Genomic DNA, 17842 nt, shown 5'->3' on the forward strand with positions numbered 1-17842 from the left:
TAATTCTGTGCGGTTCTTTTCGTGGATCTCAGGGAGCCAGTGACAAGGACATGGAGAAGAAACTCAGCCAGATGTCGGCGCGCCTGGACAGAATAGAAGAGAGTCAGAAGAATGACACGGACGGGCAGAGGGCAAAGCAGGAGCAGGAGAGGGTGCATGGGCGCATCAGCAAGCTGGAGCTGCAGATGAGTGAGGACATGAAGGAGATGAAGGCGGAAGTGAATGCTGGTAGGCCCCAGACCAACCGTGCATGTGTCTGGATCCCGCTTGCTTCCCACCCTCTTGGCTGGTGTGCCCTTACCGCTGCCTGTGAGCCTGGCTGTGGTAACAGTGAGGTCTCCTTAACTGGATAGTCTCTCAGTAGCTGTGCTGTAGTGAACTCGTGTGTTTGAATTCAGGTATACGAAGGGCTACCTTGAAGGGCAGGCAAGCAAAGCTAAAATTTCTTAGCTCACCACTGCCGTGCATTTTCCTTGGTGCCATCTGACCATTCTTTTTTTTTTTTTTTTTAAGTTTTCACTAATTAAAAAAAAATGTGTTTGAGTGGCAGAGAGAGATACAGAGAGAGACAGACATAGAGGGGCTCTGAGGTGCTGGTTCACTTCTCAGATGCCCGCAATGAGCAGGACTGGGCTGGGGCCGCAGCCGGGAGCAGGGAACTCAGTTCGGGTCTTCCCATGGCCAGCAGGAATCCATTGACTGGAGCCATGACCACTGCCTCCCAGGGCCCAGCTTAGCAGGGAGCTGGAGCTGGGAATTGAACACAAGTGCTCCCACGTGCAACATGTGTTTCTTCACCCCTCGGCCAAACACCTGCTCTGGGACAGTTCTTTTCTATTTGTGTCAAGGTCAGTATGTTTCAGAAACAAGCATGATCTTTGAGGGCTTATTTATCCTGCTGACTGTCTACTGTCCCAGCAGTGAACGATTCCCGACACCCCAGGCGTCAGCAGTATCATTCATGCACTTGCTTAGAGGAGCGTGGAAGGGCTGCCTTCCATCCTGAAGTGCTGTGGGAACAGGAGCGGTTCTGTTTACACTCTGAGCTCAGGAGGCCAGAGCTGGCACCACAAAGGATTAGTCACCCAGAGACGCATTTTAACTCCCTGTGAGGCCAGAGCATCTCACCGTCACTGGGTTCCGAAAGGCTGGTGTCTGCGAGCTCGAGAGCTCTTCGGTACTGAAAGTGTGCCAGTGGAGGCTGGCTGGCTGAGATCCGGGAGGACTCCTTGTCGGCTGGGAAGTGGGGCTAAGTTACCTCCCAGCTCCTCCTAACTCCATGACTCAGTTTGGGCCACCTGGAAATAAAAGTAGCTAGTTATCTCAAGAATGATTTTGCTGCTACTACTAAAAGTTGATTTTTTTTTTAAGTAGAAGCTACAATTAAACCTATGAATTGGAGGACTTATAAAAAAACGCATTTTCTTGTTTTTGGGGGGTTATTAGAAAATGGCATTTGACTATTTCATTGATGTTTAATTTTGCATCATTTCCTGAATGAATTTATTGTCAGCAATTCAGCATACTATTGAAATTGTTAATATTTAATTTCTAATAAGAAACGTAAATTTCTTTTAAAAATTGAAAGTATCTTTTATTACAAAGAAAATACATTTGCTACTAGATCGTACATCACAAAAAATTTTAAAATTCTCATAATTTATCTCACCCAAAGGTAATTTTTGCATGTATCTTTTTCTACATGCAGGCTATTTTGTCCTTTTTAAAGAAAAGCTCACACCATGCTTGCTGACTTGTAACCTGTTGGGATTCTTTAAGTAACATGTGATATCTTTCCATGTCAGTAAAAACATTGTTTTCTGAGATTTTTTTTTTTTTAATTTGAAAGGCAGAGAGAAAAATCTTCCACCTTCTGGCTCACTCCCCAAATATCTACAGTAGCCTGGCCTGGGGCAGGTGAAAATCAGGAGCCCAGAGCTCAGTCCAGGTCTCCCGCATGAGTGGCAGGAACCCAGGTACTTGAGCCATCACCTGCTGCCTCCCAGGGTGCACATTAGCAGGAAGCTGGATTGGAAGCAGAGCAGCTACTCAAACCCGGGCACTGCAATATGCCAGTGTTCCGCGTGCCTTCCTGACTGCTGTGCCGTATGGCTGTCCTGAAACATCTTTAATGAATAAAATCTATACTGTGGTTTCAGGGATTGTCATATAATGGAAATTTTCCGACAGAACTAATTTACTAATGAAGACAAGACTATCTTTAAACACTTAATTTAAAACCAGCCGAAATCCAGAAACTATGAAATGTTAAACTTTTTTTTTTTTTTTTTTTTTTTTTTTTTAATTGGGAAAGTAAGCGAGTGAGCTCCCATCTGCTGTTTTACTCTTGCAGTACTCACTGTGGCCAGGCCGGGAGCCAGGAACGCAACCGAGGTGGCCCACATAGGTGGCAGGGACCCAACTACTTGAGCTGCCCTCTGCTGCCTCCTGTGGTTTGCGATAGCAGAGAGCTGGAGTCAGGAGCTGGCGTAGCGGTTGAGTCAGCTACTCTGAAACAGGAAGCGGATATTGCAATCTGCATCTTAACTGCAGGTCAAATGCCAGTCCCGGAAATGCTTCATTGATGGAGATTAAAAATAAAAAACTTTTTATTTAAGATAATTTTTAAATTTAGAAAAGTAGTAAGAATAGTCCAATATATAATAGTCTATATACCCTATATACCAATATATCCCTATATACCAATAATAGTCTATATACCCTAGGTCCACCCAATGGTTAGCATTGTGGAAATATGGTTAAATATCTTTCCACCACCAACCTTGGTAAAAAGCATTTTATTTTCTATATGTATTTGACATTTTTTTCTTTTTTCTTTTTTTTTTTTTTTAATTTTTTAAGCTTCCACTTATGAGATAATCCAGGGTTTTTCTTCCTATGCCTGGCTTGCTGCACGTGGCATAATGTCCTCTAGATTCATCCATGCTGTTATCAGTGCCAGGGTCATCTTTTGTAAGGCTGAACATCTGATGTTATGTACAGGGAGTCCACATTTGTATGGGTGTGTGTTTACATCTCCATCATCCAGTGTTGGCCACTGGTTGTCTCCATATCTTGGCTGCTGTGAATAATGTTCTAGTGAACTTAGTAGTCCAGATATCTCCACAACATGGTGATTCCATTTCCTTTGGGCGTACACCCAGTGGGGGGATTGCTGGATCAGACACTAGTTCTATTTTTAATTTCTTTAGGACCGTCCATACTGGTTTCCAGTGGCTGCTCCTTGCCACAGTCCACCAAAAGTGTGGTTTCCTGTCCACATCTTCACCGACACATGTTCTTTCATGTCTTTTTGCCTGTGGCCATCCTAACGATGGGGAGCAGGGTGATAGCTCATCATGGTTGTGCTTTGTTTTTCCATTATGATTAGTGATGCTGAGTGCTTCTGTAAGTACTCGCTGATCATTCATTCAGGTTCCAATCCAGATGCGTACAGCATCTTTAGCTATCATATGTTCTTATTCAGCATTGTAATTTGTATTGAGTGCCAAGTTCATTAGTGCTCTTGACTTCTTCTTTTTAAAGATTGATTTTTTTTATTTGAAAGGCAGATCTGCAGAGAGAGTGAGTGAGCGAGAGAAAGAGGTAGAGAGAGAGAGAGAGAGAGAGAGAGAGACAGAGAGAGGAGGGATCTGCCAGCCCCTGGGTCACCTCCCAAATGGCCTCAATGGCCAGGGCTGGACCAGGATGAAGGCAGGAGCCTGGAACTCCATCTGGGTCTTCCATGTGGGTGGCAGGGACCCAAGAACTTGGGCCATCTTCTGTTGCTTTCCCAGGTGCATTAACAGGGAGCTGGATTGGAAGTGGAGCAGCTGGATCTTGAACTGGCACCCATATGAGATGCTGGCATCACAGGCTGCAGCTTAACCCAGTATGCCACAACACTAGCCTCAACCTTGACTCTTTTTAATTTTTTTTTTTTTTTGAGGCTACAGTGATGTATTTTGTAGAATGTTTTCTCCGATGGGATTTGCTTGCTTCCTATTGACATAATTCAGGTTGCACCTTTTGGGCAGAAATGCCACAGGAGAGGTGTCGTGTCCTCCCAGGGTGTCTTATCAGCAGGTGTATGATACTGGCTGTAGTCACCTGGGTAAAGTGGTATCTGCTAGACTGCATCCGTGTAATAGCTCCTTTTTCTTCCTTGTAATTGAAAAGGATTCTGTAGGGAGATCCTGTGCAACTGCGGAGCTCTTGTTCCCCAACAAACATTTTATCCCAGGAGTTTTAGCATCTATTGAACATTTTTGCCAAAATTGACTATGCTATAGAGTTGGATATGGCATTGTTTTTTGAATATTAACGCTTGTGAAATTTACCTCTTCCCAAAGGGTTTACAGCCATCTATGAAAGCATAGGATCCCTCAGGCAAGTTCTCGAGGCCAAGATGAAGCTGGACAAGGACCAGCTCCAGAAGCAAATCCAACAGATGCAGAAGCCGGACGCTCCCATGTGAAGGAGCTGGGAGAAGGACCTAGAAGGAGGTCTTGCCAGGGGGGCTAGGAGCTAGATACCTCTGTAGCCAGGCTGTCGCTGCATTCAGGACTGTTCCATCCATGGCGTGCATGTGCCAAGAAATGTGTTCTCATGGGTCTCAATGTTGCCCTCTGGTCTCGAACGTGATCTCTCTTGAAAAATTCAGTATGTTTTCTGCCACTTTATTTCACTCCTCTCAATTCACTGGAACCCCCTCCCCCAATTCAACAAGGCTTTTGTCTCCTTCATTTTATGAATGGGAAGACTTCACCCTTTTCTTCAATGCTTGACTCTCCAGCTGAGACTATTTACTATTTTTTTAAAATGTCATGATGATGATTTTTCTAAAACTAACAAACTAATGAGTTGTCACAGGAATGTGCTGCTCTTTACCCTAAGTTAAGAGAATGTCCCCAATAGATTAGAATTCAGCCTTTGAGTCCGTATTTCGATTTTACTATTGATGTCTGTGCATTTCTTACATTGATTATCTTCCTGTAAATCTTTTTGTCTTTTGTAAGGGGAAAAAATCTATCATTTTCTTGGGGAAAAATATCATTTATATAGTGAAAATAGTTAAGAAATTGATAATTGCCATAAAGATTGCAAATTAAATGGAAATTTTAGACAGTTATCTAGATAAAGCAAGGCACAACATCATAGTAACCACCTCGCTATATCAGGTTTTAATATTTAAAACTATTTTTGAATTATCCACAGCCTATAGTGATAGCCATATATTTAATAATGGGATGGTGGTTAGCAGTCTGTTAATTGCACAACTAATTGTTCATTAATCATAATAGAATGTAAGAACTTTTTGACTTTAATATCTCTCTAAATGTTTCCCAAATTGGCACAAAGTGCTAGGATTTATATACACTTGTTGTAACTGTATTCTTGTGCCTTGGTTTTATCATGTCAATGCACTGTACCCTCTAGAAGTTTTGCAGACAAAATAGAAGGCATGATAATGCATCAGAATCATGATGTAAAAATGGGATCCTATGTATTTTTTAAATGTTCTAAAAATTTTATCACTGCAAAGACACAAATCATTCAGTATTATTAATGGAATAGAAATTCCTACTTTTGTATGGGATCAAGAATCAAATTGATATTGTGTTTCTAACACTGTCAGATTTTCCTCTTGCACTGCTTTGTAGATGACAGATGTTTTATTTTCAGTCGCTGTCTCTGCCTAGGCTTGAAAATTGACATCAGATCTGTGTGTTCACCTGTGTTTGTCAAACCTGGTATTGAGGCACACCGCACTGAACTGTGAGTGCCCACGGACAAAGAATAGGCATATTTAAAAAGTTTTTAAAAGCCCTTTTTTTGTTTGTTTGCCAAGGACTCAGGAAAATAAAAGCATTTTCTATTTTGAGGATAAATCATAAATATCTAACTGGCGATTACTGTTTACCCACACAAAATATGCCGCGAAAGTGCATAATATTTTACTGTCCATGACTTGACAAATTTTCTCTTGGAATTGGGATCCACAAGGTTACATAAGGAGTATACTGTCCAACACATGTTTCCTCATTCCATCACAGAGCTTTTCATCTCTCTATAGTAAGACTATTTCCACTCACAAAGAGAAAAAGCTAACGCTCTTTGCTATCGAAAGTGAGTTTCTTTGTGTGATAGAGCAAACTGTGTTCCTGTCGTTCTCCATGTCTAAGCACAAGCACAGTGCAGTGTGCCACGCCCTCTGGCACCTCTCCCTGTGGGGTCTGTGAGGAGGAAGGGTCAGCACACCTGGAACCTGGGGCGAGGGGGACAGGGGACAGGGGACAGGGCCCGGCACCTGCTGGTGACGCTCAGGTGTTGGGTGACTTTTTCAGGTGCTTTGATGTTGCCAGGCCCCTGCCATGAGCCACCACCAAGGGTCTCCACCTGGCTACTCGTTGGATTCACCTCGGGGAGTTTGGAAAGCTATTGATGCTGAGCTGTGGGCAGACCAATTCAGTCAGAACACCGGCGAGGCAGGGCCAGGGCCGCCAGGTGGGTCAGCCAGCAGCCCAGGTGGCGAGCCACTCAGGAGGGGCTCCACCACGCTGCAGCACAGATCTCTTCTCACCAAAGCTTCAATGAGAATTAGCTTCCCTGTTCTTTCCTTTACCAGACATTTGCAATAAAATAAAAAGAATAAAATTTCCAACTCAATGTGGTGTATGGTTTTTAAATGAAAAAGTCTTAGTGTGAGGTGAAAACGTAATCAGGTAAAACCCCATAGGAAACACTTCTCTTGGGCATCTGTGGAAACCCTTTGGTGGTGAGATGACACATACTGAAGTCCCTTCAGGTGCTCTGGGGACTGGAGTCTCCCTGGGAGCTGCCCCACTATGCATTTCCGGGGTGGTGAGGCCAGTGGGCAGTTCCTGGGTATGTGCTGTGTGCCTGTGCCCTGCTGTGCCCTGTTCCTTGTGTGTGTTAACTCATTTCACTTTAAAAACAGCTTGTTAAGTACTGTTCATTTCCCTCATTTTATAGATGAGAAAATGGAGTCCTAAAGATTAGGTTGCTTGACCTGAAGGTTAAGCAGTTTGCCCCAAATTCTACAGCAAATACATGGGAGCCATGATTCAAAACAGGTGACCTGTGTCCACAGCCTGGGTGGTTACCCAGGGCACTGCACTGCGGCTGAAGACATGTCATTCTTCCCACATAACTGACTTGCCTGGCCACCTGCTAGAGAGAGAGAGAGAGAGAGAGAAAAGAATGAATCTGCTTGTTCGTTCCCAAAAGGCCTAGGCAGTGTCCAAGGCTCTTAAGCCATCATCCGCTGCTTTCCCAGGCACATTACCAGGGTGCTGGATCTGAAATGGAGCAGCTGGGACTCAAACTAATATTCTAGATTTTGGATGCTGGCGTTGCACACAAAGGCTTAACCGGCCATACCACAATGCCAGCACCTGCATACCATGGTCTTTTTTTTTTTTTTTTTTAAATTTATGTCTTTGAAAGGCAGAGTTACAGAGAGACAGACAATCTTCCACCTGTTGGTTCACTCCCCAGATGGCCACAACAGCCAGGGCTGGGCCAGGCTGAAGCCAGGAACCTGGAGCTTCATCCAAGTCTCCCACATGAGTACAGGGGCCCAAACATTTGGACCATCCTCTGCTGCTTTCCCAGGCACATTAGCAGGGAGCTGGATCAGAAGTGGAGCAGCTGAGACTCAAACCAACGCCCATATAGCATGCTGGCATTGCAGGCAGCAGCTTAACCTGCTACACCACAGTGCTGGCCCCTCCTACCTTTGTCTTAATTTCCCAGGTCTAAATACCTAAAGAGGCAATCTTCCTAGCTTCACTTGGGTCAGACACCTTCCTCTGGTTGTATCTAAGCAGGCAGAAGAGGTAGGGTTAGTTGATGCCATAGTACTGTAGGGTCACAAATAGCTTTTGTCTTTAGTGCTTAGGCTGTCCTAGGCTGTGGACTCTGGGTCTGTCTGTTGGGAGATGGGTTGTATTGGGTAGGTAGAGAGCAGAATGGAAAATATAGTTTCATCCAAATTGTGATAATCCCACAAGGCTTTCAACATAAATCAGGGACCACTTATGATGCCCTGAAAACTCAATAGGAGCTACATAATGTGTTTCTGTCACTGCCTACTTCCAGCTGTGTAACCTGGGCTGACTCTGAGTTTTCTCATCTGCAGAATGCAGATTATATTTATTTAAAAATATTTATTTTATTTATTTAAAAGTGTGAGGGAGAGAGAAGGATCTTCCATCCACTGGTTCACTCTCCAAGTAGCTGTAAGAGCCTGGGCTAGGGCCAGGTTGAAGCTAGGAGCCTGGAACTCCATCTGGGGTAGCAGGGGCCCATGTCCTTGGGCCATCTGCTGCTGCTCTGCTAGGTACATTATCAGGGAGCTGGATCAGATGTGGAACAGCCATGACTTGATCCAGTGCCCATATGGGGTGCTGGCGTCACAGGCCACAGTTTAATTGGCTGTGCCACATCCCTGGCCCCAGATTATAGCAATCCGAAAAGGGCACTAATGTTCAAACTGTTCCAGTAGTTAATGCAGAATTAGGCATCGCGTGGTGAATGCTGGGCTGTGGGAGGGGAGAGGTTGCTGGTGTGCCGCAGGAAGTGTATGAAGTCCACCTTCAGACCCAGAGCATTCTGTTGTCTGCTGGGAAGTAGGTCTAACCTCTGAACAAAGGGATGCCCCAGCCAGAGCCACGGGCCAGCCGTCGAGCCTGGTTGAATAGAAGCAGGAGCAGGACAGAGACCATCGCTGAACATGGGAAAGGGCGAGGCAGGAGGCCCAGGCTCGTTAGCGCCAGAGCTGCAGTAGGCAGAGCATCCCCAGGCCTGCGGGGGTCCTGGAGGGAGCTGAGTCTGCTGGAAGGGGCAGCCCTGAGAGGGCAGAGAGGGTGGGAGCAGAGCTAGAGAGAACACGAACTCCAGAGCTGCAGAGGCCGGGGGTGCAGAGCTCCAAGAAGAGCTGAGAAATGACAGCCGGTGCAGGTTGTGCCATGGCCCTCACGGCCAGCAGGTGCTTGAAGTGGAATCTGGAGGGTCCTGTATAGGCTGGGGGACTGCACAGGAGTGTGCCTTGTGGGCCCACGATCATCAGCTCCCAGAGGAGGAAAAGCTGGCAGCTGCCTTCAGAGTCTCACTGAACACTTTTTTTTTAAAGTGGTAATTTTTTTAAAAGAACCCTTCTTTTTAAAAAAAAAAAAGTTCTTATTTTCATTTTATTTCAATGCCAGAGAGAGAGAGAGAGAGAGATTTTCCATCTGCTAGTTCACTCTCTAAATGCTTCTAACAGCCATGGGTGGGCCAGGCCAAAGCAAGACATGTGGAGCACAATCTGTTCTCTTGTTTGGGTGGCAGCAACACCATTTGAGCCACTGTCTGCCACCTCCTCCCAGGGTGCGAGTTAGCAGGAAGCTAGTTAGAGGCAGAGCCAGGACTTGAACTCGGGCACTTGGATGTGGGATACAGGTGTATTCATCCCTGCACCAGATTCCCACTCCCGAACAGTGGCATTAACTGTATGGAGTCCTACTTGTGAACATGTACGATCGATTTCTCATTCTGTTTTTATGGTCCCATTAATCTCAAGAAATTCATTTTGTGATGCACAAAAATCCCAGAGTCCAAGTGCCTTTCCAGGTATGCTTTTCTGTAGATGCCTGCCCTGCAGACCCCCCTGGCTGGATCCCTAAAGTGGCAGTCTCTGAAGTGACTCCCCGTGGTCCCCACCACCTGGTAGTCATCCCCTCGTGGGACCCCCCCGCCCCGGGCATGTGCGGACTTGCCTCTCATGAACACTGGCAGAAGCGTGGACTCATCCCTTCTGAGACTAGGTTATAAGAAGACTGGCTGCCTTCTTGTTCTCTTTCTCCTCTCTTGCACTGGGGAAGCGAGCTGCCATGTTGTAAGCAGCCTATAGAGAGGCCATATGGTGTGGCAAAACACTGAGGCCCCCAGTTCAGTAGCTCAACGTGAACTGAGCCTTTTCCACAATCAAGGGCATGAGCTTGGATGTGGACCCTCCTACCCACAAGACATAAAGTGGGGACTCAAGCAGATATATGTATACACGTGCTCATGGCAGCCCCAGCCGCAGTAGGCAAAGGTCCACCCACTGATGAGTGGAGAAAAAAAGGTGGCACATACGTCCGAAGGATTACCATTCAGCCTTCCAAAGGAAGGAAATTCTGGCGCATGCTGGAACGAGGATGGGCCGTGAAGAGGGCGTGCTGAGTGAAGTCAGCCAGGGAGGAAAGGACAAATTCTGTAGGACTCGATTTATATGAGATGCTTAGAACAGTCAGATTTCTAGAGAGAGTGACAGAGAAACATGTTCTAGAGTAGAACATCATACCCACTCTGCACCTACTTGATATCTCTGAAATCTAGGGTTTCAAAGATACCAAGTCTCTAGGGGCTGGGGTGAGGCCAACTGGGGAGCTGGTATTTAGTGGATCCAGAGTGTCACTTAGGAAAGATGAAAGGGTTCTGGAGGGATGGAGGTGAGAGTTGCCTAGCGCTGTGAATGTGCTGACGGCCACTTAAAAATAGTGGAGATGGCAGACTTGATGGATGCCTTACCCTCTGAGCAGGAAGTGGCCCTCCCCGCCATGGCTCCTGGTTGAATCTTCTTCTTCTTCTTTTTTTATTTGACAGGCGGAGTTAGACAGTGAGAGAGAGAGAGAGACAGAGAGAAAGGTCTTTCTTCTGTTGGTTCACTCCCCAAATGGCCACCACGGCTGGCGCTGCACCGATCCAAAGCCAGGAGCCGGGTGCTTCCTCCTGGTCTCCCACGTGGGTGCAGGGACCCAAGCACTTGGGCCATCCTCCACTGCCTTCCCCAGTCACAGCAGAGAGCTGGACTGGAAGAGGAGCAACCGGGACTGGAACCCGGCGCCCATATGGGATGCTGGCGCCGCAGGCAGAGGATTAACCAAGTGAGCCACAGCACCGGCCCCTGGTTGAATCTTCTGATGAGGCTGCGGCCCCAGAAGCTTCATTACTGCCTCCTGAGAGGCGCTGAGCCTGAGGCCTCCAGCGAAGCCGTGCCGATTACTGACTCACAGAACTAATGCCCATTTGTTGCTTTAACTTGCTAGCTTTTAGGGTAATATGTTCTACACGGTGATAGCTAACTGGCACTGGAGAACCCTGGCAGGTTATGTTGCAAAGTGGTCATTTGTGGGCATGCCACAGGTGACAGGGTCACATATAGAATCTCCTTTCACAGGAGCAGGAAATAGCCATGAAGAAACATACCAAATGGCATAAATATCACATTTAATATCTGCAGTTACTCTATTTGGTATGTTATGTATCACTTTTCCATGTTGTGAATAGATCAGAGAGAACTTAAAGAACCGTTCAAGGCCATCCCGTGAATTCGTGGAGGAGCAGGGATTGAAACCCAATCTGTCTCCAAAGCTGGGGCTGCCATCTTGCTTTGAGATAAGAGAGCGAATGCGCGAGACTTAACGCGATTGTCTGGGATCCTGCAGCTCTTTGGATTGCAAGGCTCTCTGGATCCCTGCTTCTTCAAGTGCGGTCAGCACAGCATGGGCTTCACCCAGGGAACTTGTTAGAAACGCAGGTTCCCCGCCCCTCCTGCCTCCTGAATCCCAAGCCCCGACGTTGGGCTCAGCAGTCTGTTGCAACAAGTCCTGCAGCTCGTTCTCGTGCAGGCTAAAACTGGGGCATTGCTCATCTGTGCTGCACCATCTAATGCAGTAGCCAATGCGCACATGTGGCCTTTTGTTTTTTCACAGGCCAGAGGTCTTTTATTTATCTGTTTTAGGTTTATTTATTTTATCATTATGTATCTGGAAGGCAGAGCAACACACACACACACACACACACACACACACACATACGCGAGAGAGAGAGAGAGAGAGAGAGAGAGAGAGAGAGAGAGAGAGAGATAGGGAAAGAGAATGAATTACCTTCTAACTGCTGGTTTGCTTTCCAAATGCCCGTAACAGTGAGTGGTAGCCTAGGCTGAAACCAGGAGCCAGCTCTCCACATAAATTCTGATCTAGCTTCCTACTAAAGCACACCCTGGGAGGCAGCAGGTGGTGGCTTAAGCACTTGGGTCCCTGCCACGCTTGTGGAGAGAGAGAGCAGGAGGGAGAGAGAGAGAGAGAGAGGGAGAGAAATTACCTTCTAACTGCTTGCTTTCCAAATGCCTACAAGAGTGAGAGCTAGACCAGGCTGAAAACGAGGAGCCAGGAACTCTATCCAGCTCTCCACATGGGTGGCAGGGACCCAAGTACTCAAGACACCACCTGCTGCTTCCCAGGGTGTGCACTGGTAGGAAGCTGGATCTGAGTTAGAGGTAAGGCTCAAACCCAGGCTCTCTAATACGGGATGCAGGTGTCCTAGGCGCAGCTGACCTCATGCCCCACGATGCCTGCTCCCTCTTTTGTTTATTTTTGGACACCTATTATGCCAGAGTTCTTAGGGAATAGTCTCCAGCAGCCTGGATTCCTTCCCATCAGCTCTCACATAGTGCGCTTCTCGGGGCAGAGCAGGCCAGCGCTGCAGGTGGGTCCAGGTACCTTTCTCTTTGGCTGGCTTCTCTTTCTGATCATCTTCCTTCCCATGCTTCGGGAAGCAGTTTTGGCTCTTAGGGTACTTAATAGGCTGTACTCTCACATCAGTTCTCTTGGCAGGGATTTCCCCTGTCGTTTGTTTACAGCAATGCCAGCAGCATGCTGGGCAGCACTGTCGACTCTTCCAGCTTTGCCATGGTGACATGCCTGGGGCATTCCTTTTGGAAGAATGCCAGTTCCCGTGATGGGTCTGCAAGCAGACAGCCAAATGATCCCCTGTGTGTTTCTTAGAAGGCCAGAGAACACGCATCAGCTCCCTCTACTTTTTCCTTTCTTGTTCCTCATCTTGGCAAAATACTGGAAGATGGTAGTTCCAGCCCAAAGGAAACATGGCTATCAACATTGAGATATAAATGGAACAGAAGAAATAAATTTTAGGGATAGGCATTGTGGCATAGCATGTAAAGCCGCTGCCTGCAACTTCAACATTCCATATGGGCGTGGGTTCGAGTCCTGGCTGCTCCACTTCTGATCCAGCCCCCTGCTAATGCTACTGGGAGAACAATGGAAGATGACCCATGTGTTTGGGCTCCTGCCACCTACATGGAAGACCTGGATGAAGCTCCTGGCTTCTGGCCCCGTTCTGGCCATTGCAGCCATCTGGGGAGTGAGCCAGTGGATGGAGGATCTCTCTCTTGTCTTCTCTCTCTCTCTTTCAAAATAAATAAATCATTTTTATAAAAAAAAAAAAGAAAGAAAATTTGAAATTCAGTTCCTGAGTTGCACAGGTGCTCAGTAGCCGCACATGGGTAGTGACTTTAGGATTGTCCTGTGCAAATGTGCAACATTTCTGTGGTCATAGAAAGCTCTGCTGGGGAGCAGACATCTGGTGTAGTGGTTAGGCTGCTGGTGAGACACTCGCATCCCACGTGGAGTGCCTGGATTCAAGGCCCAGTTCTCTTCTGCCAGTCAGCTTCCTGCTCCCGTGCACTCTGGGAGGCTCAGGGCCCTGGGTTGAGTTCCCTGCTCCTGGCCACGCTGGCTGTTGCAGGCATCTGGGGAATGGGCCTGTGGATGGGAGCTCTGTCTGTCTGTCTGTCTGTCTCTGTCTTTCTGCCTCTCAAATAAAATAAAATAAATCAAATCCTGTTGGGCAGTCCTGGTCTAGAGCATTCACTTCCTCACCTTTTGATTTCCAGCCCTGCCCGCCACTCTGCATCTTCTTCTGTGAGCCTAAAATGAGCCTTGGACCCGGGGCTTCCTTCCAGCTTTGTCCCTACAATGTGGTGTTAGTGTCCCGCTTACAGGTACTTTCCCAGGTCTGTATTTATAAAATGTTATCCCCAAGCAAGGTGAATAAGCTGTAGCGACCCGCTGTACAACGATCCTGTATTGTACACTTCCGATTTGTTATGAGTGTAGATCTCGTGCTATGCGTTCTTACCACAATAAAATACAATTGAAAAAAGATTTTTTTTTATCGCATCTGTCAGTTCTGATCAGCAGATAGAAGTGCCTGCAAGATTGGACTGAGAAGGTGCCAGACTCAGAGGACAGAGCCAAGGCATGTCAGCCATGGGGAGGGGAGGGGGCAGAGGCAGCGGTCCGTGTGCTGTGTGTGTCTACAGGTTTGTCCCAGCACAGTCTAGGTGAGCAGGAGGCCTGGCTAAGGGTTGTTGGCCAGGGGCCTGGAGTGATCCTGAGGCTCCCTAGTGAGAGGGACCTGGGGGGCCTGGGATGAAGGTGAGGCAAAGAGAGGCACTCACCTTGGGAAACATAGAGGGCCCTCAAAACTCTGCCATTAAGATTTTATACAATAATTGAAATCGTTTTTATTCAGTTTTATTTGAAAGGGAGACAGAAAAATACAAAGACTGAGATCTTCCTTCCATTGGTTCACTCCCCAGATCCCCACAACAGCCAGAGCTGGGCCAGGGTGAAGCCAGAATCCAGGAACTCCATCCAGATCTCCTACACGAGTAGCAGGGACCCAAGTTCTTGAGCTGTTATCAGCTGCTTCCCGGGGTGCACGTTAACAGGAAGCTGGAATCAGAAACAAAGCCTGGACTCATCTGGTATGGGGTGCAAGGACCCCAAGCCCATCCTTAACTGTTTATTTTTTTATTTTTTTAAATTTTTTTGACAGGCAGAGTGGAAGTGAGAGAGAGAGACAGAGAGAAAGGTCTTCCTTTGCCGGTGGTTCACCCTCCAATGGCTGCTGCGGCCGGTGCGCTGCGGCTGGCGCACCTCGCTGATCCGATGGCAGGAGCCGGGTACTTATCCTGGTCTCCCATGGGGTGCAGGGCCCAAGTACTTGGGCCATCCTCCACTGCACTCCCTGGCCACAGCAGAGAGCTGGCCTGGAAGAGGGGCAACCGGGACAGAATCTGGCGCCCCCACCGGGACTAGAACCCGGTGTGCCGGCGCCGCAAGGCGGAGGATTAGCCTAGTGAGCTGCGGCACCGGCCCCATCCTTAACTGTTGTACCAAATGCTTGCCCTTATTTTATGTAATACTTTTAAAGATCAAAATAATACCCAGGCTGCGGCTCGCTCGCGCCCCGGAAGCTGCCCCTGCCCGGGGTCATGATGGGCAGTAAGATGGCGTCTGCCAGCCGGGTCGTCCAGGTAGTCAAGCCACATACCCCATTAATAAGGTTCCCTGACAGAAGAGACAATCCTAAACCCAATGTGTCTGAAGCTTTGAGATCAGCTGGATTACCATCTCACACTTCTACAGTTGCACAGCATGCGAAGGGAAGTAAATCACCAGATTTGCTGATGTATCAGGGGCCACCGGACACTGCCGAAATCATTAAATCGTTACCTCAGAAATACAGACGGAAACCTGTACCTCCAGAAGAAATGGAATTTATCCAACGTGGAGGTCCCGAGTAACCACTGTGGCTGCTGCTTGTCATCAGACAAAAGGATTGTCTTTATAATAAAGGACTCCCAAAATGACAAATGAAAAATTGTATATTAAATAACTTTAATAAATATTCTGTAAAAAATAATGAAATATAGAAAATTCAGATGAACACCTGCATCTCCTAATTTATGTATCTTGGTCAGCTTCTCTACGAGCTTACCTAATTGTTTATATACTTTATACTTATTAAAGCATACATTTCTAAAAAAAAAAAAAAACCCAAAAAAGCATGAGGCAAGGGGTATTTGGTGTAGCCATTAAGATGATGCTTTAGACACCTGATATATCAGAGTGCCTGGGTTCAAGTCTCTACTCTGCTTCTGTTCCAGCTTCCTGCTAATGTGCACCCCGGGAGGCAGCTGATGAAGGCCTAAGGACTTGGGTCCCGGCCATTCATGTGGGAGACTTGTATGGAATTCCTGGCTCCTGGCTTCAACCTAGCCCAGCCCCAGCTGTTGTGAACATTCTGGGAGTGAGCCAGTGAATGGAAGATCTCTGTCTGTTCTGTCTCTGTGCTTTTCAAATAAAAATAAATTTAAAAAATTAATGGCAGGCACTGTGGTGCAGCAGGTTAGGCCACTGCTTGGGACAACCCCATCCCGTATCAGAGTGCTGATCTGAGCCCTTGCAGTTTTGCTTCTAATCCGGTTTCCTGGTCATGCATCCCAGAAGGCCCCTCCTACCCATGCGGGAGATGCAAATTGAATTCCCAACTCCTGGTTTTGGCCGGACTCAGCCCCAGCTGTTGTGGGCATTTGGGGTAGTGAATCAGTGAATGGATGGAAAATCAATCGATCTCTCTCTCTCTCTCTCTCTCTCTCTCTCCTCCTTCAAATAGATGGAAATAAACAGTTTTTACAAATTTAAAAAATTGTACGATGAACCAAATGTCAAATCCTGAGCACCAGATCTGTGTGTGTTGCATTGGTCTAGAGCCATTTTGGAATTAAGGCAAAAGAAATAATGCATGTCCCTCCATTCATGTTTTTATGCTCTTATGTAAAAATTGGACATTTTCTTTACTAGTTTTGGGGGGAGTGATTTTGATTTTTGACAATATTACCTGAAACATTGACGTTGGTGACAGAGGTGTTTGGCTGCTCCCTCCTCATGTTTCACATTTGGGTGACTGCCTTTCTGGCCTTGTCCTAATTTCAGCCCCGCCCACATGCGTAGACATATGGAGCTCAATTCCGAGCTCAGCTATTGTAACTAGCTTATCTTGGGAGCATCTGATTGCCTTGGATGGTCTCTGGGCTTGTTAATCTCTAACCGCCATACTGCGTTTAATTTTCACGCTTGTGATTCAGTTCTTTTTGGAACCAAGTTGGGCCACAAATAGAGCCCAAACAGCAGACTCCTCTCTGAGATGTGGAGGAAGAGAGGGAGGAGAGGATGCCTGTGAGTTTCCTCCCCGTGCTTGGGCGCTGGGCATGTGTGGCAAGTTCCCTGGTGCCACAAGAGCCTGCTGGAATCCAGTGGCCTTTGCTGCCCCCATCTGGAGGGAGCGGAAACTTCCAGGGACCTGTGTCAACAGGGAGTTGTAGCACCAGAGTGGCTCCCTGGGCTCCATTCTCATTGCCCACAGCAGGAAACCGAATCCCAAAGAGATCGGCAGTGGGCTTCGCAGGGGTGTATGCGCCATCTTACGAGAAACAGGCTGTCATGACAGTAGTGACAGGCCCAACCCATGAACAAGTGGACAAAATCTCTGCCTTTGTGAAGTTTTAATTCTAGCAAATGGTGGGAGGCCGGAGGGAAGCTACACAAGTAAGCTACCCAGAGTGATGGGCAAGAGTAAGAGCTCTGGGGACAGGAGTGGGGGTGTTCCAGGAGAGGAGGATGGCCAGGGGAGCTCTACTGAGCAGGCGGCTTGTGGACGGAGGTGATGGGGCGGAAGTGACTTCCGCAGAGCCCTATGTCCCCCAAGAGCAAGCTGGGTCCAATGTCCATGCTCCTAGTTATGCCCCTCACCATACCACCATACCCCTCCTGCTTCCCAAGTCATTACTGTATTCATTCATTCATTAGAAAGGGAAGGATGAAGGGAGAGAGAAAGAGAGGGAGAGAGAGATAGAGAGATCTTCCACCTACTGGTTCACCCCCTAAATTCCTGAAACAACTGAGGCAGGGCCAGGCCAAAGCCAGAATCCTGGAACTCATTGAGGGTCTCTCACATGGGTGGCAGGGACTTAAGTATTTGAGCCATCAACTGACGCCTCCCAGGGTGTGCATTAACAGGAAGCTGGAATGGGAAGCAGAACTGGGACTCAAACCCAGGCACTCCTATAGGGGCCGGGGGCATCCTAAGCAGTGTCTTAACTGCTGAGCCAAATGGCCACGCCTTCAGTGTGTGAGTGTTTTAA

General features: G+C 47.4%; 2 protein-coding genes across 12 annotated transcripts in view; both read left to right on the forward strand.

The window, feature by feature from the left end:
• FAM81A (family with sequence similarity 81 member A) overlaps positions 1-14013 on the forward strand; it is an 80511-nt gene extending 66498 nt beyond the window's left edge. For 7 of the 11 annotated variants that reach the window (XM_070054300.2, XM_089310489.1, XM_051822350.3 and 4 more), the window contains exons 8-9: positions 33-228; positions 4353-6669. In XM_070054300.2, coding sequence (XP_069910401.1) covers positions 33-228; positions 4353-4477 — 321 coding nt within the window. In that variant the 3' untranslated portion in view covers positions 4478-6669. Of the gene's footprint in view, positions 1-32; positions 229-4352; positions 6670-13744 lie in introns of those variants that run through there. The other 4 variants (XM_089310492.1, XM_089310491.1, XM_089310493.1 and 1 more) reach the window with 2 other exon arrangements.
• Positions 14014-15061: 1048 nt separating this feature from the next.
• LOC149123126 (alpha-ketoglutarate dehydrogenase component 4) lies at positions 15062-15585 on the forward strand. The gene has a single exon (XM_089310494.1). The coding sequence runs from the start codon at positions 15131-15133 to the stop codon at positions 15440-15442; it is 312 nt and encodes a 103-aa protein (XP_089166620.1). The 5' UTR covers positions 15062-15130; the 3' UTR covers positions 15443-15585.
• Positions 15586-17842: the final 2257 nt, after the last annotated feature.

This window comes from Oryctolagus cuniculus, chromosome 12, assembly GCF_051225735.1.
Source record: "Oryctolagus cuniculus isolate XC-2025 breed Fujian yellow rabbit chromosome 12, ASM5122573v1, whole genome shotgun sequence".
NCBI classification, from domain to species: domain Eukaryota; kingdom Metazoa; phylum Chordata; class Mammalia; order Lagomorpha; family Leporidae; genus Oryctolagus; species Oryctolagus cuniculus.

What these genes read in the sequence shown, in the direction of transcription:
- LOC149123126 (XM_089310494.1), top strand. Translation starts at nt 15,131, where the DNA reads ATGATGGGCAGTAAGATGGCGTCTGCCAGCCGGGTCGTCCAGGTAGTC.